At 37.4% G+C, this 21795-nt stretch overlaps 3 protein-coding genes and 1 long non-coding RNA gene across 4 annotated transcripts; all 4 read left to right on the top strand.

Moving 5' to 3' along the window:
• The first annotated feature begins 53 nt into the window (after positions 1-53).
• LOC128217838 (WD repeat-containing protein WRAP73-like) lies at positions 54-5529 on the top strand. The gene is made up of 5 exons (XM_052925245.1): positions 54-172; positions 935-1055; positions 1645-1817; positions 2961-3104; positions 3548-5529. The coding sequence occupies exons 2-5, from the start codon at positions 936-938 to the stop codon at positions 4470-4472; spliced, it is 1362 nt and encodes a 453-aa protein (XP_052781205.1). The 5' UTR covers positions 54-172; position 935; the 3' UTR covers positions 4473-5529.
• Positions 5530-7230: 1701 nt separating this feature from the next.
• Positions 7231-11651, top strand: LOC128218120 (E3 SUMO-protein ligase NSE2-like). Its single transcript, XM_052925672.1, has 5 exons — positions 7231-7407; positions 7883-7980; positions 8343-8478; positions 9701-9878; positions 10877-11651. The coding sequence occupies exons 1-5, from the start codon at positions 7287-7289 to the stop codon at positions 10980-10982; spliced, it is 639 nt and encodes a 212-aa protein (XP_052781632.1). The 5' UTR covers positions 7231-7286; the 3' UTR covers positions 10983-11651.
• Positions 11652-16434: 4783 nt separating this feature from the next.
• LOC128216237 (uncharacterized) lies at positions 16435-17223 on the top strand. The gene has a single exon (XM_052922807.1). It carries the CDS (start codon positions 16435-16437, stop codon positions 17221-17223), a length of 789 nt encoding a protein of 262 aa, XP_052778767.1.
• A 2363-nt stretch (positions 17224-19586) lies between these two features.
• On the top strand, positions 19587-21527 carry LOC128215803 (uncharacterized). Its single transcript, XR_008258060.1, has 3 exons — positions 19587-19656; positions 20302-20429; positions 20736-21527. It is a non-coding gene; the product is annotated as an uncharacterized LOC128215803 (long non-coding RNA).
• The last annotated feature ends 268 nt before the right edge of the window (positions 21528-21795 follow it).

The following is a 21795-nucleotide window of genomic DNA, read 5'->3' as shown; positions in this document are numbered from 1 at the left end:
TTTTTCTTGTTTCTTATTTTATTCGTTGGGTTAAAAAGTTGACAGGTATGCAAGGGAGACTACTCTAAATTAGAATATTTTTGGAGGAAAACTTGAACGTTATAGTTTTGTTTATTGTTGAAATTGTTGCTAACAAGCTGTATGTTTTGAAAACCTGATGAACAACTAAAAGGTGAATAAAATTTGCCTTCTTAAAATTACCAAACCGTGGCATATTCCTTAAAATTCAAATAAAAAGTCAGTTAGATATTTATTTCAATTTATTCATGTTTACACATGTTTGAAGACAGCTATTAATTGTGTTTAACAGTATTATACTTGTTTAAATATGCATTTTTAGAGTCATTGTATATAACTAGCTTTAAAGTTAATGATATAATTTATGAAAGAAATGCAAACGAAATAAGATGAATAAAAAAGTCAACCTGGAAGGAAAAGTGCACCCTGTGTGGGTTTGAACGAACAACCTCTGGAACACTAGCATGGTGATCTAGGTCTAATCAACAGTGCTAACCAGGTTGCTTGGTCTTACTAAAACACACACACACTACTCTCGTCCCCTATCAACCCTTTAGGCTGACCCAGGAACTAATGCCATGTATATTTGACACAAGTAAAGTGCACCTGGGAGGCAAAGTGCACCTGGTGTGGGGCTGAAGTCCATGACTATCTATCTATCTTTGATACCAACTGAGCTACCCAGGCAGATGGTCCCACAAACACTTCAATAATATCATCCTATTTCCTTGGATGAATCATGTTTAGATTGACTGACATTTAAATTTTAATATTGCTTGCAACATATAATTTGATAAAGAAGATGAAAATGTGCATGATTTTATTCAGTTGCTCTCATTGTAAAAGGATATTTTCAACTCATTCTTCAGAAAATGCACCATTGGTTTTATAAATTCTGTATTGTAACTTTTTCCAGGATGAATTTTTCCGAACTATTTCGGCAGTCGAACCAAATATGCAAGTTTTCCCCAGATGGGAAGTACTTGGCGTCAGTTGTAGAGTTCAGATTGGTCGTCCGAGATGTTGACACATTCCAGGTACTAAGTTATTTAGTAGTTATAATTTTGATTAACACTATGCCTCACAGTAATTATGATTTAAACATGACATATGCATTCATAGTTTGTTGTGACTACAAACAGAATGGCTCTGCCCATCAGGTGACACATTCAGTAGGTCAAAGTTACTTTCAATGTTAGTTATTGTCCTTTATATGTTAAACACATATATATGGTACTTAAAATTGACAATTTTAACAATAATAAAAGAGCCATTTCTGGTTGGCAATTTTCATTATTAAAATTTATATTTTAAAAATCTGTGAAAGGACGTACACTCACTCATATTGAATAATCAAATCAGTCAAAACCGCTTAAACAATTCAAGTTTGTTGGCCATGAACTGTCAAATCCTTATCAACAATTCCTTTATTTAAAATTGAATTCTCCGCAAACTCTCAGATCAAACTACATGTAAGTAAATATAATATACATGTAAGTAAATATATTTTGAGAAACTTTATACAGGAGATACTAATTATATTGCCTAGTGCATATATACAAAAGTAGCATGTACATTATAGCTTCATTGACTTATTTAAATTTACCTAAACTTTTCCTATTTCAGATTCAGAACCTGTTTAGCTGTATGGACACCATACAGCATATCGAGTGGTCGGCCGACTCCCAGTTCATCCTGTGTGGATTGTACAAGCGCGGCCTGGTGCAGGTCTGGTCGCTGGAACAGCCGGAGTGGAAGTGCAAGATTGACGAGGGATCAGCAGGATTGTGTGGTGTCAGGTAAAACATTGGATAATGTGGCAGTTAGTCTTTAATATTGAAAGTCGGAGGAAAGCTATTATGAAACTCTTGTTAAATATTCAGTTTCTCAGCTTTTGGTGAAGATCAAAACAGTGTTCTTTTACCAGATTTGTTTGGGAATTGATCTTATTTTTTCATTAAATTGCTTACACATTGGGCCTTTTGTTTAGAACTTTGTTAACATTAACAACTTGATTAATGACATTGTTGTTAACTTTTAAATGTAAACTATTTGATTATGTACTAATATACATGTATTTAAATGAAGCAAATACAGCTGAACAAGTTTTATGTATATATTTAAAATATAGTTAGAAGCACTGCAGATCACAAATGTATTTCTTAAACTTTTACAACCTTTCAGATTTGAAAGTTAAAAACAATGGTGTTAACAACTTTGTTAAATTGAACCAAGTTGTTAACTTTAATGACCAATCAGCCTTTGTTTGTCTCATAAGTCTATGTCATTTCTTGCCCCATTTTTTTGCTTGTACCCGACTACTGTATGTTGGTCGTCATACATGACATGATGTATTCTGCTGTTAAAGCTGCACTCTCACAGATTTACTGTTTTTACAACTTTTTTTATTTTTGTCTTGGAATGAGCAAATTTTTACGTAAATACCGGTAAACCAATGATATAATATTGCTGACAAAAAATCAGATTGTAGATTTTCCGTTCGAAAATAATGTTTTATGGCTTCTAAGAAAAATGCATCATTTTTTTGCTTCAATATAAAAATCTGCAATCTGATTTTTTGACAGGTTTTAGATGCTGTCTCAATTTTACAAATTGAAGCTGCACTCTCACAGTTTAATCGTTTTGCCAACATTTTTTATTTTTTTTTGTCTTTGAATGAGACAATTTTTGCGTAAATATCTGAAAACCAGTGATATAGGACTGCTTACAAAATATCAGATCACAGTTTTACATTTGAAAAATCATTATTCATGGCTTAAAGCATTACTAACAACAGTCTTAAATCACTGGTTTCAATGCATTTTCATATAAACTAGCTCATGCGAAGACAAAAAAGAGCTGCAAGACGTTCAACCCGCGAGAGAGCAGCTTTAAGGCATCTAGCTATGAATTATATTACAATTTAATGTTTTATAAACCAGATGGAGCCCAGACAGCCGACACGTTCTAACAACTGCAGATTTCCACCTGCGGATCACAGTCTGGTCCCTTGTTACCAAATCTGTATCCTACATCCGATACCCAAAACAATGCCAGAATAACATTGACTTCTCGGCAGATGGCAAGTAAGAATCTGTTTGGTATTGAATGAGTGTGATTATGGTCAGAGGCATATTTTGCTATATTAAAGAGTAATGTAAATTGATTGGTTTTGAATATACTGATTCAGACTGTATCAGTCACTGATATTTTATTGTTGGATATATACATGTCATTTAGTATGTATGCTAAATGGTACGACATGAACAGAAATATTCTTAAAAAATGGAAACTTTTACACCTGTGTTTCCATTTCCTAAGTTAAATATATATTCATATATAATTATTAATTAATTCATAATTTCTGCTTTAGTACTGGTGTTAAATTCAGTTGGATTGGTATGTTTTGGTGTAACTAATTTGTATGCAGAAAACAAAATCATGTATTCGTATGAATCAATTTTTATAACGGAGAACATATTTACATGCACTGTTTTTCAAATGTTAAAATCTGTATCTTTTTTTTCAGGTATATGGCTTTGGCTGAAAGGAGGGACTGTCAAGACTTCATCAGCATTTTTGCCAGCAGTTCCTGGGAACTTCTCAAACACTTTGAGAGCAGCACCGAAGACCTGGCTGGTTTGAGATGGTCCCCAGACAGCTCAGTTCTATGCGTTTGGGACAACCCCTTGAATTACCTGGTCATGTTGTATTCTCTCGATGGTCGATGCCTTTCAAAGTTCAGTGCGTACGACTATGCCCTGGGAATCAAAACCTTGACATGGTCCCCCACAAGTCAGTTTTTGGCGCTAGGAAGTTACGATGAAAAATTGAGACTTCTGAATCATGTCACATGGAAAACAATCACCTCTTTTTCCCATCCAGAAACTGTTGATGAAAACTCTGGAGTAGTTTACAAGGAAGTTGAGACCAGAACTCCAAAGCCAGTAAAAAGTAATCTTACAGATATTCCAACAGCTGCCCTTTTCTCTCCCCAGAGCAAATATGAGGTTCAGTCTGGCCCTGTGAAAATCCCAATTGTGAAACCAGATACAAATAAGGCGAACCCTAAGAGGGGCATCGGCCTGGCAGCGTTTAGTTCAGATTGCAAGTACATGTTCTCAAGAAATGACAATATGCCTCACACTCTATGGATCTGGGATATTCAGAAGCTTTCCGCATGCGCTATCATAATCCAAAATGCTCCAATCAAGCATGTGGAGTGGGACCCCACAAGGACGAGGCTGGCTCTATGTACAGGTGTGAATAAACTTTACATGTGGTCCCCAGCGGGTAGCTTATGCGTCGAGGTCCCTGTTGAGGGCACCTTTCAGGTACATTCCCTGAAATGGCATCCAGATGGCGGATCCTTGCTTTTGCTGGGAAAAGACATGATGTGTATTTGTTACTTGAATGATGTGAATACACAAGATGGTGATGAAACTGTTGAATGAATGATAGAATCTATGATATATATATGTATATCCTGTGCTTGAGATTAGATATGAGGAAAATGAAATTCTGTTAAATTACAGTAATAAAGAAAGGAATAGGTGAAATTATTGTAATGAGAAATGTACATTCATAGTGATTGGGAATCAGATATGTGAAATTAAAGCAATGAGGTAAAGGTTATTTGTAATTAGAGTGATGAAGAAAATGACAGGTGAAATTAGAGTAATGAGGAAAATGTTACTTGTAATTAGAGTGATAAAGAAAATGTTACGTGAAATTATAGCAAATAGGAAAAGGTTATGAGGAATTTTAGTAATGAGGAAAATGATGTGAAATTAGAGTAATGAGCAAAACATTATGTGATATGAGAGTAATGAGGATATAGTTTTGTGAAATTATAGCAATTCGAAAAAAGGTTATGAGGAATTTGAATAATGAGGAAAACGATGTGAAATTAGAATACAAAATGAGGAAATAGTTATGTGAGTTATAGCAATGAGGAAAAATGATGTAAAATCAGAGTAATGAGTGATGATGATGTGAAATTATAAATACGAGGATAAGGAAAGTGTTTGCTACATGTATGTGTAAAACCAGGACTTCCTTTGTGTTGTAACTGATGCTGGTTCCAGTTGATATAAATTGTAACCAAGATATTTTAAATGAAGCTAAATAATTAAAAGCTGAGCTGAGTAAAGATGTAAAATTGATTTGAAATGGATTTCCAATACAGAATGCATTCATATATACACTGGTTCATGAAAAGGGACATATTTTGATTCCACAATTATTACATTAATTTACAGAACTGCAAAACTGTGTTTGTTTATATTATACACTTGCTAGACTGTTATATACATGTTATTTGGTGTCTCAAAAAGACAAAACAAATCCTTAAAGTTTGACTGTGATACAATATTGAACATTTAACATTTTCATAATACTTAAAACATGTAATATTCTGTATTGTATGCTATTATTGTAGACTATTGTATTTATAAGTAAGAATACAAGTGCTGTTTATATTGTAGACATCTGAAAATGTACAAATAGCAATTAAAATATTGAGTCTAGCTTTTGCTATCTCCAATAAACAAAAATGTATACACTTAATAGTTTATTTCTAAAAATGGGCAGGATTGGTCTACTGGTTTAGTTGTCAGCTTTTCTTCGAATATGTTTGTTCAATTCCCACATGGGTGAGAGTGGTCAAGTGGTTTAGTAGTCAGCCTCTAACGAACGAGATTGTGGGTTTAAACCCCACCAGGGGAGAGTGGTCAAGTGGTAAAGGTGTCTGCCTCTCACCCAAGATGTTTTTGGTTCAATACCCACCAGGGGAGAATGGTCAAGTGGCAAAGGTGTCTGCCTCTCACCCAAGCGGTTGTGGGTGAAATCCCAACCAGGGTGAGAGTGGTCAAGTGGTAAAGGTGTCCGCCTCTCACCCAAGATGTTGTTGGTTCAATCCCCACCAGAGTGAAAGTGGTCTAGTAGTATATGTGTCCACCTCTCACCAAGGAGGTTGTGGATTTAATCCTCACCAGGTTGAGAGTGGTCAAGTGTTAAAGGTGTCCACATATTGCCCAAGAGGTTGTGGGTGTAATCCCAACCAGGGTGAGAGTGGTCTAGTAGTATATGTGTCCACCACTCGCCCAAGATTGTGTGGGTTTAATCCCCACCAGGTTGAGAGTGGTCAAGTGGTAAAGGTCCCGCTATCACCCAAGAGGTTGTGGGTTTAATCGCCACCAGGTTGAGAGTGGTCAAGTGGTAAAGGTGCCCGCTATCACCCAAGAGGTTGTGGGTTTAATCCCCACCAGGTTGAGAGTGGTCAAGTGGTAAAGGTGCCCGCTATCACCCAAGAGGTTGTTGGTTTAATCCCCACCAGGTTGAGAGTGGTCAAGTGGTAAAGGTATCCGCCTTTCGCCCAAGAGGTTGTGGGTGAAATCCCAACCAGGGTGAGAGTGGTCAGGAGGAATTGGTGTCTGTCCCTCACCTAAGTACCGGTAGATGTGAGTTCTATCCGCACCAGGTTGAGAGTGAGCTAGTGGTCAGGATGTCAGCATCTCGCTCAAAAGGTTCGATCTCGGATCTTCTCAGTTCTGGTTTTTACAAATGACACAGATTCGAGTGTGATTCTACAGCCCACTAGTTGTTGTTAAGCTATTAGAAATGAGTATTCACTAAATTAAACAAAACAGTTTTGACAATGGTGAATGTAGAGAACCCCTTATTTTGCTCTTGAAAACTGGGAACCCTGTAAAAATTGCATCGGAATTTATATTGCTGTACACAAGGGCAGATCCTGGATTCGACGTTAGAGGGGAGTGACTTAGGGGCGTAACCTTTAAACTTGCACCCCTCCCTTATAACCAAAAATTAATTGTTTTTTTAAAGTGTTGGCAGGGGGCTATGGGGGTACTCTTGGCGTTTTTCATTTCTTTTTTGAACTTAATTGAAATATAAAGTAAACTTGGACGATTTTAGGGGGAGGGGTCGTGCTGGTCCCCCCCCCCCCCACCCTAAATCCGCCTGTGTCACAAATCATTTAGTTCATTATGTATAACGTGTACTATGTTGTGTTTTATCAACATCATTTGCGCCTCCTGTGTCGAACGTGATGTAGTAAATTCTTCCAAGTCAACAACTCGGTATAACCGTTTTGAGCCATGCCGTTTTGACCAAATCTAAACACGTACATTAGGGTGTAATATTCAAAATCGTTTAACTTAAGTTTCTTCCCTTGTTTATAAAACTGCCACTGATTCACCGATCCGGGAAAAACAAATTTACTTGTGTCGTTATTTTTTACCGAAAAAATGTCAGAATTTAACCTTGTTGATGACGCAGTGAAGTCTCTCAACTCGATTGAAGAGTACTTTAAGGTTGGAATGGACATGACAACTGAAGTTGCTCTCGATTTCCTGGAAAATGGACAAGGTTATTTTAACAACAATGTAACAAACATTTCGGCTTAGCTCAGGATTTCAGCGTATATTAGAATTTAAGATGATATGTCCATTCCATATTTTGGACATGTAAGTTGTAATCGAGTTTAGCCAACTCTTAAGTTTTGATGTCTTAACCTGAAATCTCAAACTCTTGGGCAGGTGAATATGTCTCAAGCCATCATCATTATAATCATCTCTTTAAATCATTTTCATTTAAAATAAGACCCTGTGAACTAATGTGTACAAGGCATCAGAAATGCCAATTGTAAAGAAATATGAGCAAGTCCATCCCTTCTGGCAATCTCAATGCACCAATCAAAATCCTGCTGTTGAAAATAACTCAAGTCCTGATGTTTATGTATGCCTCTATATGCCAGGTACAAAAAGGTCTAAAATTGCAAAGTGTAGCTGTTAATTGCAATTCAAAAAATGTTAAACAAATGTGTTATTTAATTTTATTATAGGTGAAGAAAAGGAGTTTCGAAACATGGCCACAAAACTTATTCAACTTGATAACGACATCCAAAACATTAAAAAGGCAATTGAAGAAGTGAAGCATGCTGTAAGTATATGTTGATATGTTTATTTCATGATGCAAGTCAGGTATTAGATACTGACCAGTAAAGGTAACATTGTTTTTTTTTTTTTAAAGTTGTAGGGATTTCAAGCTATTTTGAAAATATGACCCCACTTAAGATGTGGAAAAATAATTGTAATTGTGATGTTTTTCTGTTGGGAACATATAGACTAGATCTCTTTGGGAACAGCATCAAATGCAATATTAATCCTGAAGTGATAGTGTTTTGTTTTTTTTAATTGAAAAAGTATTAAGTTACTGAACTAGGTTTGTTAATATAAACATACTTCAATATTTCTGGATTTGAGAAAGATTTATGTGTTTTATTAAACTTTACCACCATCTAGGAATTAGATGACGGGGAATGCATGGAAGATGTCCTGCATGCTAAACTGGCAGTGATGAAATCCAATGAACCAGATTTTCAACAACATGAGAAACTGCAAGAACTGAATGAGCGAATGTTTCGGGCTCTTCATCCTGGTATAAAGATTTTTTCTTTAAGACTAATGTTAAAATGCCCTTAAATGTTGCCAGTCTTCAAAATTATTTATTTTCAAACCAAATGGTTTACATATATTCATTACTATGAAAAAATAAGACTGTTGAGATTGAATTTTAAGAACAAATATTTTCTTAAGAGTCAACAATACATTGTTTAAAATTAATATACTGGTAGTTCCATTCCTGTTTATGTTTTCTTCAGGTTATTATAATCATATGACTTTGTATCAGACATGCAGCTGGGTATAAGCATGATCATTCATGTGTCTCAATTTTTGGGACTCTATGGGTTTTAAAAAAATGTTTTTTTTGCTTACCACAATGTACAATGTATGTACAAGTGTTTATTCTGGTATTCCTTGCATAGAAGTCATACGTTTGTGCATTTTAACTGCATTTAGAAGTCTCAGTCTTACCCGCCCTGAGTATAACAGCTCACTTGCAACGACTGGCCATTTCAGAATATTTCCATTGATACTCAATCAAAAATATGGTGTTTAAATGGGCACAAAGATATTTTTTATGAGGATAGTATTTCAATAAAATTTTAAAATCTTAAAATGATAATTTTTGTTTAGAACAATTTATGTTGATCTCAGATTACTGCATAGTGACATCAGTAAACAACTACCCATGGGCTATTAAGTAAAATGTATAAAAAACGCACTTGTCAAATTTGACCTTAAGCTGCACTCTCCCAGACTGAACGTTTTGATAACTGTTTTATATTTTGTCTTTGAAGGAGCAAATTAATGCTAAAATGTAAGAAAACCAGTGATAAAAGACTGCTGGCAAATTAGATAGCCGATTTTCATATTTAAGTTAAAGAAATAATGTTTGATGCATTTTTCTTAAACCGTAAGTAACGCCTTTAGCCATAAAAAAAAAATTCAACGGAAAAATCGACAATCTGATCTTTTGCAGATATTTAGCAGAAAATGGCTCATTCCAAGAAAAAAAAGTTGTCAAAACGGTAAATGTGTGAGATTGCAGCTTTAAACATAGAGTTTAAGTAAGGTATGCAATAAAATGGAACATTCACATTTATGTGGGGATATTTATCTTGTTTCTTAAATGTGACAATACTTGTTAATACTTGTTAACGATTCATTATGCTATATCATGTGATACATATATCTTCTATTATTAATTTTATCTTAAAGAAATTATAGTATTCATATATTATTTTTTTTGTCTCCAGATGAGACCATGCTGGGGACTTGTGAAGATGATGATATCGAAATGACCCAGGAGATCAACACCAAGTGTCCATATACAGGCATGGACATGGTCCACCCAGTACGCAACAAACTGTGTGGTCACAACTATGAGCGAGAGGGGATCATGCAGTATATCAAGCAGCGAAAGAAAAAGGCCAAGTGAGTTACATGAACCTTTCTTTGGGCATCCATTGATATTAATTTTGTCAGTGGCCCAAATTTGCTATGAAAGCGCTCGGACTACATTTTTAAAAAAAATTTGCAATAATTAAATGGTATGCTTCATTATTCCATGTGAATTCATCATCCATTCCTTACCGACCAACCCACCAAAAATGTTCATGCAGTTAATAAGGGAAAAAATGGTTTTATTGTAGTTTCAAAGTAAAATTTCATTTAACAGGATGAATACATTCTGAAAATGCTCTGACTATACATGTTTTCATCATCTGCAATATTAAATATGCTTGATTGGGACCTTTAAAAATCCTGCTGTTAGGACTTACATGTTGCCCCAAATCCTGCTGTTAGGACTTACATGTTGCCCCAAATCCTGCTGTTAGGACTTACATGTTGCCCCAAATCCTGCTGTTAGGACTTACATGTTGCCCCAAATCCTGCTGTTAGGACTAACATGTTGCCCCAAATCCTGCTGTTAGGACTTACATGTTGCCCCAAATCCTGCTGTAGGACTTACATGTTGCCCCAAATCGTGCTGTTAGGACTTACATGTTGCCCCAAATCGTGCTGTTAGGACTTACATGTTGCCCCAAATCCTGCTGTTAGGACTTACATGTTGCCCCAAATCCTGCTGTTAGGACTTACATGTTGCCCCAAATCCTGCTGTTAGGACTTACATGTTGCCCCAAATCCTGCTGTTTATATGAAGACCACATGCAATTTAAATGGGAAAAATGATTTATTGTAATTACAAATGAACATTTCATTTTTGATGAATAATTTTGTCCAGATGATCATTGTAATTTTGTGCAAAAGATATTATAAAAATACTGTAAAATTTAATTAAAATTAGACAACTATAAAAAATTATTAATTTACATAAGCAAACTAAAAAACACCCAGTGTATCTGGTTTAACCTTAGCACAATGAAACATATTAGTACCATAATAGCAATTTCATCACTGTTTTATTTCAGGTGCCCTTTAAGTGGATGTGGAAACGAGAAACCAGTTGAAGAATCGGACCTGGTTGAGAATAAAGAACTGAAAAGATACATAGAGAAAAACAAGAAATCAAAATGAGGATTTTATTGTCAGATTCTTGATATCCAGTAATGCAATGCCACTACATACATGTTTATTTTTTGTGGTTTGTGTTTAAATCATGAATTATGAACATATCCCAACATCACACAGTATTATTCTTATTAAGAGTGCAATCTCTCATTAAGATTATGTTGATACAAAAAAAAGTCAATATTCGTAAGAGAAATAATTATTGTGCAGAAATTGGTCTTTGAGTCTGATTTATTCATATTCAGTATATTACTTAAGATCATTGTCTTTGTCAATGACCAGTTTGAAGAAAAATAGAGAGTTGAGATTTAGAAATGACTAGAGCATTATTGTTTTGTTTTTTGCCAAAACCTAAACTGTTAAAAGTAAAAAATGTGTAAATTGAAATGATCTTTAAAACAGAATGCTCAAAACTTATATTACCTAAGTACATTTTTATCATGGCATAGTTTGAAGAAATTTTATAGTTGAAATAGAGAAATGACTTAAGTATTTTTGTGTGTTTATTGCCAGATCTTAAACACTTAAAAGTCAAAATTGTGAAAATTGAAATGAACTGTAATACGGATTGTTCAGATCTTAAGATAAACTTAAGTGCTGTTATAAAGTTTATTTGTCAAAGAAGTCATAAGTACAAATATGTATTTTTTGTAATAAATGTTTTGTCTAAATTGTTTCTGATGGTTTTAATACTCTTGGAATGTTCAGAACTTCAGTGCTGTCATAAAGTTTATTTCTCAAAGTCATAAACAAAAAGATGTGCTAATAATTTGTAATAAGTGTTATGTTTCATTCGTTTCTGTTGGTTTTAATTCGCCCGTTTATAAAACAGGACGTACAAGTAATACAGTTTAACATTGGCGTACAGCGGTATCCAGTATCCTGTCCGCTCAATCAATATAGAAGTCTATGTCCAATCGACTCCAAATTTAGTTAGAATGTGAATTGGCGCATTATCTCGGACAAGTTTGACACCCACCCTTAGCTCTAGTCACTCGAAAATAACGCCCTTTAATTGCACCATTTAACGTAAATCCTAAACAAGTCTTATCCGATCAATGAGTTTAGAACTCTTTGTCCAATCACCATCAAATTTGGTCAGAATGTGTATGGGCATAATGTCTGTCAGGTTTGATAAGCAGCCATTTTGCCGCAGTCACTTCAAGAGTGATGACCCTTGAATTGGCAAACACTGTATTACATGTTCGCTCTCTAAATGTGGCCTAATGTACAACCACTTGATCACCAATCTTGGTGTCCTAAAACTAGAACGGGCGTATATTGTGACATTTTGGCGTTCCTATTTTTATTGTCGAGATCATGTGTGGTGAGCGAAGCAAGTTATCACAATGGCAGTTCCGTGTATGTGCTTGTGACAGTTTCATGGTGTGACATCTGACAATAAACGGTGCTAAAGTAAGCAATGACAGGTGTGACACCCGACAATAAACAATGCTAAGGTAAGCAATGACAGGCGTGACATCCGACAATAAACAGTGTTAAGGTAAGCAATGACAGGTGTGACACCCGACAATAAACAGTGCTAAGGTAAGCAATGACGGGTGTGACATCCGACAATAAACAGTGCTAAGGTAAGCAATGACGGGTGTGACATCCGACAATAAACAGTGTTAAGGTAAGCAATGACAGGTGTGACACCCGACAATAAACAGTGCTAAGGTAAGCAATGACAGGTGTGACATCCGATAATAAACAGTGCTAAGGTAAGCAATGACGGGTGTGACATCCGACAATAAACAGTGCTAAAGTAAGCAATGACAGGTGTGACACCCGACAATAAACAGTGCTAAGGTAAGCAATGACAGGTGTGACATCCGATAATAAACAGTGCTAAGGTAAGCAATGACGGGTGTGACATCCGACAATAAACAGTGCTAAGGTAAGCAATGACAGGTGTGACACCCGACAATAAACAGTGCTAAGGTAAGCAATGACAGGTGTGACATCCGATAATAAACAGTGCTAAGGTAAGCAATGACAGGTGTGACATCCGATAATAAACAGTGTTAAGGTAAGCAATGACGGGTGTGACATCCGACAATAAACAGTGTTAAGGTAAGCAATGACAGGTGTGACACCCGACAATAAACAGTGCTAAGGTAAGCAATGACGGGTGTGACATCCGACAATAAACAGTGCTAAAGTAAGCAATGAAAGGTGTGACATCCGACAATAAACAGTGCTTAAGGTAAGCAATGACGGGTGTGACATCCGACAATAAACAGTGCTAAAGTAAGCAATGACAGGTGTGACATCCGACAATAAACAGTGCTAAAGTAAGCAATGACAGGTGTGACATCCGACAATAAACAGTGCTAAGGTAAGCAATGAATGGTGTGACATCCGACAATAAACGGTGCTAAAGTAAGCAATGACAGGTGTGACATCCGACAATAAACAGTGTTAAGGTAAGCAATGAATGGTGTGACATCCGACAATAAACGGTGCTAAAGTGAGCAATGACAGGTGTGACATCCGACAATAAACAGTGTTAAGGTAAGCAATGACAGGTGTGACACCCGACAATAAACAGTGCTAAGGTAAGTAATACTAGGTGTGACATTCGACAATAAACAGTATTACGGTAAGAAATGACGGGCGTGACATCGGGCAATAAACAGTGCTTAATTAAACAATGACAGGTGTGACATCCGACAATAAACAGTGCTTAAATAAGCAATGACAGGCGTGACATCCGACAATAAACAGTGTTTAGGTAGGCAATACCAGGTGTGACATCCGACAATAAACAGTGCTAAGGTAAGTAATATCAGGTGTGACATTCGACAATAAACAGTATTACGGTAAGCAATGACGGGCGTACGAGATACTAACTCATAATTAGGACTTACTATCTCCTAATTAGGAGATACTAACTCATATTTAGGACTTACTATCTCCTAATTAGGAGATACTAACTCATAATTAGGACTTACTAAGTGCTAATTACGAGATACTAACTCGCGATTATTACAGTTTTGGAAGAAAACGCATGTATACATACTTTGAAATAGGAAACCATTTTAGGCTGCTAGGCCGCCAGGCCGCTAACTTCATGCCGCTAGGCCGCTTAAGTGCTCGATCGACTTTTTAAAAAAAAAGAAGTTTATAATTGCTTAAGAGTGATAATTTGGGCATAAAAACAGAATATACATATAAAAGAATAGAAGGAGAGGCATATTCACATGCTTTGAAAAGCTGACTGCTTGTTCGATTTTTTTTAAATGTTGATAATCGCCTCAGAGTGGGTGCTTAAAACTCAGTTAATATTTCTTTGTTTTTAAGAAAATAGGATAGCATTTTGGGCCGCCAGGCCGCTAACTTCACGCCGCTAGGACGCGAGGACGCTAACTTCACGCCGCTGAGCCGGTGGGCCGCTAGGCCGCTAACTTCACGTACATACTTTCAACGTCATTTCAAACTAATAATAGGGTCATCATGGACTTCTTTCTTTCATTGATTGTGTTTCTATGCACTAGTCATTTGAACACTCCAAGGGTTTTTTTAACTGCCATTTTGGCTCAACTTGGCCGCCAACTTGTCCAATATTTTCTTAAAAATGACAGTAATATGCAAAGCCCTAATTTTAATCATCACCATTATCAACAACATCATCACAACCAACATCATCATCACCACAATCATAACCACTACCACCATTATGATCTCCTAATTAAGACTTAATAAGTCGTAACTAGGAGATAGTATTTCCTAATTATGAGATAGTATCTCGTAATTAGGACTTAGTAAGTTATAATTATGAGTTAATAAGTCGTAATTAGGAGATAATATCTCCTAATTATGAGATATTATCTCGTAATTAGGACTTAGTTAGTCATAATTATGAGTTAGTATCGCCTAATTATGACTTAGTAAGTCGTAATTAGGAGATAGTATCTCCTAATTATGAGATAGAATCTCATAATTAGGACTTAGTAAGTCATAATTATGAGTTAGTATCTCATAATTAGGAGATAGTATACTGGAAAATATTTTTCACTTTGGCACCTGGACGCTTCCATACCGGGGCCTATCTTATAAACGCAAGGAAACAGTCGAATCAGCTGTCCCAAATCTTGTTAGAAAATCTGCATATCTAGTATTTATCCATGAACCATGAAGAGCACACTGCGGGAAAAGGGTTGAATATACGGACCCCGTACAACGTGTCTGGGATGGGCGAACGGACCTCGCACAACGTGTATGAGATGTGAGAATTGACCCCATGCACGCACGTGTCTGGGACGGGAGAACGGATCCCAAACATGCAACGTGTCTGGAAGGGACCCCGTACATGCAACGTGTACGGGATGAGGGAACGGACCCCTTACATACAACGTGTACGGGATGGGAGAACGGAGCCCATACAAGGTATACGGGATGGATATACGGATGGGAATACTTACCCCGTCCACGCAACGTGTCTGGAAGGGGAGAACGGACCCCGTACATGAAACGTGTACGGGATGAGGGAACGGTGCCCGTACATGCAACGTGTACGGGATGGGAGAACGGAACCCATACAAGGTATACGGGATGGATATACGGATGGGAATACTAACCCCGTACACGCAACGTGTCTGGGATGGGAGAATGGACCCGATACATGCAACGTGTCTGGAATGGGAGAATGGGTCCTATACATGCAACGTGTCTGGGATGGAAGAACGGAACATGTATATGCAACGTGAACGGGATTAGGGAACGGATCCTGTACATGAAACGTGTACGAGATGAGGGAACGGACCCCGTACATGCAAAGTGTACAGGATGGGAGAACTGACCCCGTACATGCAACGTGTACGGGATTGGAGAACGGGCCCCGTACATACAACGTGTCTTGAACGAGAGAATAGACCCTATACATGCAACGTGTCGGGGATGGGAGAACGGGCCAAGTACATGCAACGTGTACGGAATGAGGTGACGGACCCGGTTCAACGTGTACGGGATGCACGAACGGACCGCGTACAACGTGAACAGGATTAGGGAACGGATCCCGTACATGAAACGTGTACGAGATGAGGGAACGGACCCCGTACATGCAAAGTGTACAGGATGGGAGAACTGACCCCGTACATGCAACGTGTACGGGATTGGAGAACGGGCCCCGTACATACAACGTGTCTTGAACGAGAGAATAGACCCTATACATGCAACGTGTCGGGGATGGGAGAACGGGCCAAGTACATGCAACGTGTACGGAATGAGGTGACGGACCCGGTTCAACGCGTACGGGATGCACGAACGGACCGCGTACAACGTGTACGGGATGCAAGAACGGACCGCGTATAACGTGTACGGGATGCGAAGACGGACAGCATACCACGTGTCCGGGATGAGGTGACGGACCCGGTTCAACGTGTCCGGGATGCGAGAACGGACCGCGTACAACGTGTACGGGATGCGAGGACGGACCGCGTACAACTCGTAAGGGATGCACGAACGGACCGCGTACAACGTGTACGGGATGCGAGAACGGATCGCGTATAACGTGTACGGGATGCGAGGACGGACAGCGTACCATGTGTCCGGGATGAGAGGACGGACCGCGTGCAACGTGTACGGGATGCGAGGACGGACCGCGTACAACGTGTACGGGATGAGAGGACGGACCGCGTACAACGTGTACGGGATGCGAGGACGGACAGCGTACCATGTGTCCGGGATGAGAGGACGGACCGCGTGCAACGTGTACGGGATGAGAGGACGGACCGCGTACAACGTGTACGGGATGCGAGGACGGACCGCGTACAACGTGTACGGGATGAGAGGACGGACCGCGTACAACGTGTACGGGATGCGAGGACGGACAGCGTACCATGTGTCCGGGATGAGAGGACGGACCGCGTGCAACGTGTACGGGATGCGAGAACGGACCGCGTACAACGTGTACGGGATGCGAGGACGGACCGCGTACAACGTGTACGGGATGAGAGAACGGACCGCGTGCAACGTGTACGGGATGCGAGGACGGACCGCGTACAACGTGTACGGGATGCGAGGACGGACCGCGTACAACGTGTACGGGATGCGAGGACGGACCGCGTGCAACGTGTACGGGATGAGAGGACGGACCGCGTACAACGTGTACGGGATGCGAGGACGGACCGCGTACAACGTGTACGGGATGAGAGGACGGACCGCGATTAACGTGGACGGGGTGAGAGGACGGACCGCGTACAACGTGTACGGGATGCGAGGACGGACCGCGTACAACTCGTAAGGGATGAGAGGACGGACCGCGTACAACGTGTACGGGATGCGAGGACGGACCGCGTACAACGTGTACGGGATGCGAAAACGGACCGCGTACAACGTGGACGGGATCGAAATACGGATGTGAATACTGACCCCGTACACGCAACTTGTCAATATAAGTCAGCACTAGTGATTGAACTTCTACTGACGACATACCATTTTTATTATTAGTTGTTTGTTAACATTACACAGGATTATTATTTGTATGCCTGAATTTAAAAATCGTAAAATAGTCCCCATAGGTTTTCATTTAGATCGACAGAAGTCTGTATTGGCGACATACCTGTAGGTGTATTGCCTTTAAAATGCCTTTGTAAGAGATCGAGTGTTGCAACACTTACTATTGAAACATAATGATCATGTTTAGTTTAAAAGGGGCACACTATAGGTTGGTGCAATAGTTTGTTATTAATGCATTATTATGTTTATAAATATCACTTGACTTTAATGATTAAAAAAACATGATTTGTGTACAGATTACTAGCGATATTTTGACGTCTCTAAGGGTCACGTAGCTATAAATAAAAACAAACATATTTTATAAGGGGTAATATTATTTCAACTGGACTCGTTTTTTATTGATCATATAGTTAAATGAGATTAACATAATTCTTTATTTAATATAAAAAAATGTATTGTGCGCCTTTCAAGCTGCACTCTTACAGATATACCATTTTTACAATTTTTTTTATTTTTTGTCTTGGAAAGAGCAAATTTTTGCGTAAATATCTGCAAACAAATAATATCAGATTGCTGTCAAAAATCAGATCGTAGATTTTCATATTTCCGATCGAAAATTAATGTTTTAAGGCTTAAACCGTTACTTACGGTTAAAAAAATGCATTAAACTTCAATTTTTGAACTTAAATATAAAAATCTGCGATCTATTTTTTGTCAGCACTGTTATATAACTGGTTTCCATGGACTTTCACAAAAATTGGCTCTTTCCAAGACAAAAAAAGGCCAAAACGTTCAATCTGTGAGAGTGCAGCTTTAATAAAAAATGAACATTTTTCAAGGGTTTTTTGTTTTCACTTAATAACATATCTGCTTGATTCTTCCACCTATGACGAAGACCCTTGCTTGAACGGTTGACCTAGGTGTCCAGTGAATATAGTAAACATATAACTGGCTCGCTTATAGTTGTAGTGAAAGTATTCAAGCTTCTTAAAGGCACATGGACAAAACGGCCCGTATAATATGTATTTATTTCCACATTAAAGAGAGAATAATTCATACATATACATACACACTCATACCAGATATATAACATATGTGAATGACATTTTAAAATCAACAGTGATATAGTTGAATAGCATGCGCACAATAAACTTTATAACTTTGTAGCAAAAAGCAAGCGTAATTTACGTAACATATAAACGTATATGTATGTTTAAGCAAATAGGATTCTTGTATGATTTCATCCGTGTTAATACTTACAAGAAAAAAGGTTAAAGAAAATAACAGTTGATTGTCTTTATTGTCACTTGTAAGTGAATTTATTATCATATTTTATGGCTCAAGACCACAGTTATCTGCCCCCCGTTGACCAAGATCCGGATATGAATACAGAAACAAAGAGTGCTTGTGTTCAAGTATCAATATTTTATTAAAATTGAATGAAAAAGAAGCAAAAAATGTTCTTTTTGCAGAGAACTTGACTGAATTTGACACTCTATTGCAGAAATTGATAGTTTTCAATGTAAATATTGGAAAAATCATAGCTTGTGGAAGTCTGAAAATTAGTTGTTTGTAGCCGATTGACTCCCTGGCGGAAGGGTTATGTATTTGAACTCAATTTTGACAGTCGGGTCAATGGTCAACATGGTGTTCTCTTGTGATTATATTTTGTGTCTTGAATTGTTCTAGAGATGCCATGTCCTTGTTTTTCAATTGGGGTGTGTATAAAGTCAAAAGCCAGGTTAGTGTCTATATGAAACATATAGTAAAAATAACTGTGGTCTCACGCCTGATATAGAGGAAGCTTTTGGAGGGGTGGCCTATTTTAAATTGTTATAAATTCTTAATTTATACAGCTATCTGGTTGAAATTTGGCCAGTTGACAGTGCTTAGCCATAGAATATTGGTGTTTGAGTATGAAATGTGAAAATCTTATATTACATAATATAAATTAATAATATATAATTTTCTTATATATTTTTGACATTTTTAAAAAAAACTACTTTCACTTTCAATTTAATGTTTGGAAATAGTTCCAAATGATGGTAACTAATGAATGAAAGCCTCACTTTCAATTCCAAAGTATAAATGGAGGGATTTTTTTAACATAGGAAGCAGACCCAGGAGGAACTGTCTGTTGAAGACCCCCCCCCCCCCCCCACCAAGCTGCCCACCAGAGGCCAAGCTGTACTTGGTGTTTGCCAACATGCTGTAATTTGTAAGTACTTCAAGATAATATATTAGAAAATGGTATCCAAACTGAAGTACAAAGTGAGACAGTTTGGTCATATAAGCCCATTGAGACTGTTTGTTCCATTCCTAAATGAATTTCTTTCATGTTGTCAATCATTTCTGATGTGGCTTTGATAATAATATTATTTTCTAATGAAACTGCTGACTTGTATCAGTCTTTGGTCTGTATTGTGCATCTATTCACACATTTTGTTTGCTCTTTTAAGCAAACATTACAATAATTGCAAATTCTATAAGCAATTAAACAAAACTTACTGCACATAGGATGCAGAATGATGTTTTATTTAGTGTGCATATGATTTTCAGCTTATGGACAAGAAAACATATACTTTAACAATCACAGCAACACAATGAGATCCCAATTTTAAAGAAATAATGCCACCTTTCATTAATTCATTAATTCATTCTATCAATCATTCATATATATTCATTAATTCATTCATTTATTCAGTTTATTCATTGAAAAACTTGACATTTCTCAAGGCAAAATAAATAAAAAGTGAGCAGTTTTCATAAAGAATAGAGCCTTTTCCCTTAATGCATTAAAAAAACACAACCTTAATACAGTATAAATGTTTTAAAAACCCTAATTTATTGCTTATTTTAATAGCCAGCCTGGTTGCTGTAGCCACAGAGGAATTTTCAAGGACAAGAACCAGTGCTGGTAAAACTGTGGTCTCTGTGGTTTTCCATACCGGCTCTCGGCAAGGATTTTCAAGAATGGATTACCATCTCCAAGTAAGAAGAAATTCTAAGCATGTCTGGTTTGAATGCTTGCAAAATGCATCTGGGTACTCAATAAGATGAGATTTACCTTTGAGTTGTTAAAAACTGATTGCAAAATGTCCAAAAGACTATATATTCTATTAAATTTGTCCTGAAAATCTTTGAATTCATGAACTTTTCTGCATATTTATCACATTTATGACTATATTAAAGGTTGTGTATGCCTCAAATGAGTGTTTACAGGCCTTTTTCAAACTTTAACAGTAGTGGCAGATAGTTTTATTTGTGTAAAACATTGCTTTTGTGTCTTGCTTGCAGATCATGATGTGCCAATAAGCTCCAGTTAGCTGCGGCCCTTTCCCCAGGCGGTAGTCCTGCAATCTGAATCCAGGAGATGCAGCTCTGAATCCAATATTTCAGAAGAATGAAGATGTTAGTCAACTCTGTAGTACTTGTTTGTGTGTAAATGATTCCATTGAGTGAGATTTATAGCAAATCAGGTGTAAATAAGCATCTTATAGACAATAGTGAAGTGCTGTACTCTGAATTTAATGCCAAATCTAGCCTTCAAAACAGATTCTTAAAGTAAAAAAAATTTAAAAATGGGCATAATAATGCTATCTCTGCATTTTCTACATCATGTAGCCACCTCATACATGAAAACACTAGCAGTTGTCATGAATCTTTAAGTTTTGGTGTGTTTTTTGCCATTTCCTTTGTTGCGCCATTTGTCCCGGAAGCCAACAATTTGGCATATAGTGTTGTTTAGACTGTCTATTAACACATGATCACTAAATTTCTTGTGTTAAACTGGACAGTTCTGTTACCTTTGTATATAAGTGGACCAGAAAAGCAAAATTTTGACAAGTTGAGGCATTTCAGTTTGGCTCTATGTCATTTTTTATATAAAACACTAAGCCGATGAAGTGGAAAAACCTTATTTTGCTTGGAAAAAAATCTTAAAAGAGTAGGCAGGCCAGTTCTGTGGTGCTGTTCTATAGACACCATTAAAAGCTACAAGGAAAACTTTACTTGGTCAAATTATTCCAATGCATAAGGAAATAATGGCTCTTCAAAGGTTTGCGGCTTAACATTTGAGGGAAATGGCTGTTTCTGCTTTTTATGAAAATACCACAGGTGCTAATACTTGTCTCATTCATTTAGTGTTTGATATATCATTGCCAAACTTTCAGTATGTGTTGCATATAGCCTGAAGCTGAACTATAGGAGTTTTGAAGTCTGTTTCATCAGTATCATTAATAGCTGGCCCCAATATCACGAAAATACTTAAGTCAAATCTCAAACTCAGTCTCAACACATTACACCACATAGCATCAAAATTTATTAAAAATCATATATGATTTTTTAAAGTTTTATA

Source organism: Mya arenaria, chromosome 14 (genome assembly GCF_026914265.1).
Source record: "Mya arenaria isolate MELC-2E11 chromosome 14, ASM2691426v1".
NCBI classification, from domain to species: domain Eukaryota; kingdom Metazoa; phylum Mollusca; class Bivalvia; order Myida; family Myidae; genus Mya; species Mya arenaria.
Note: the sequence above shows the minus strand (reverse complement) of the source record. Positions and strands in the feature narration are given on the sequence as shown.

Coding starts and splice junctions, on each gene's coding strand:
- LOC128217838 (XM_052925245.1), top strand. CDS start 936: ATGAATTTTTCCGAACTATTTCGGCAGTCGAACCAAATATGCAAGTTT. Junction 1,056..1,644: donor GAGATGTTGACACATTCCAG/GTACTAAGTTAT, acceptor TTCCTATTTCAG/ATTCAGAACCTGTTTAGCTG. Junction 1,818..2,960: donor GCAGGATTGTGTGGTGTCAG/GTAAAACATTGG, acceptor TTTATAAACCAG/ATGGAGCCCAGACAGCCGAC.
- LOC128218120 (XM_052925672.1), top strand. CDS start 7,287: ATGTCAGAATTTAACCTTGTTGATGACGCAGTGAAGTCTCTCAACTCG. Junction 7,408..7,882: donor TTTCCTGGAAAATGGACAAG/GTTATTTTAACA, acceptor ATTTTATTATAG/GTGAAGAAAAGGAGTTTCGA. Junction 9,879..10,876: donor CAGCGAAAGAAAAAGGCCAA/GTGAGTTACATG, acceptor GTTTTATTTCAG/GTGCCCTTTAAGTGGATGTG.
- LOC128216237 (XM_052922807.1), top strand. CDS start 16,435: ATGCACGAACGGACCGCGTACAACGTGTACGGGATGCGAGAACGGATC.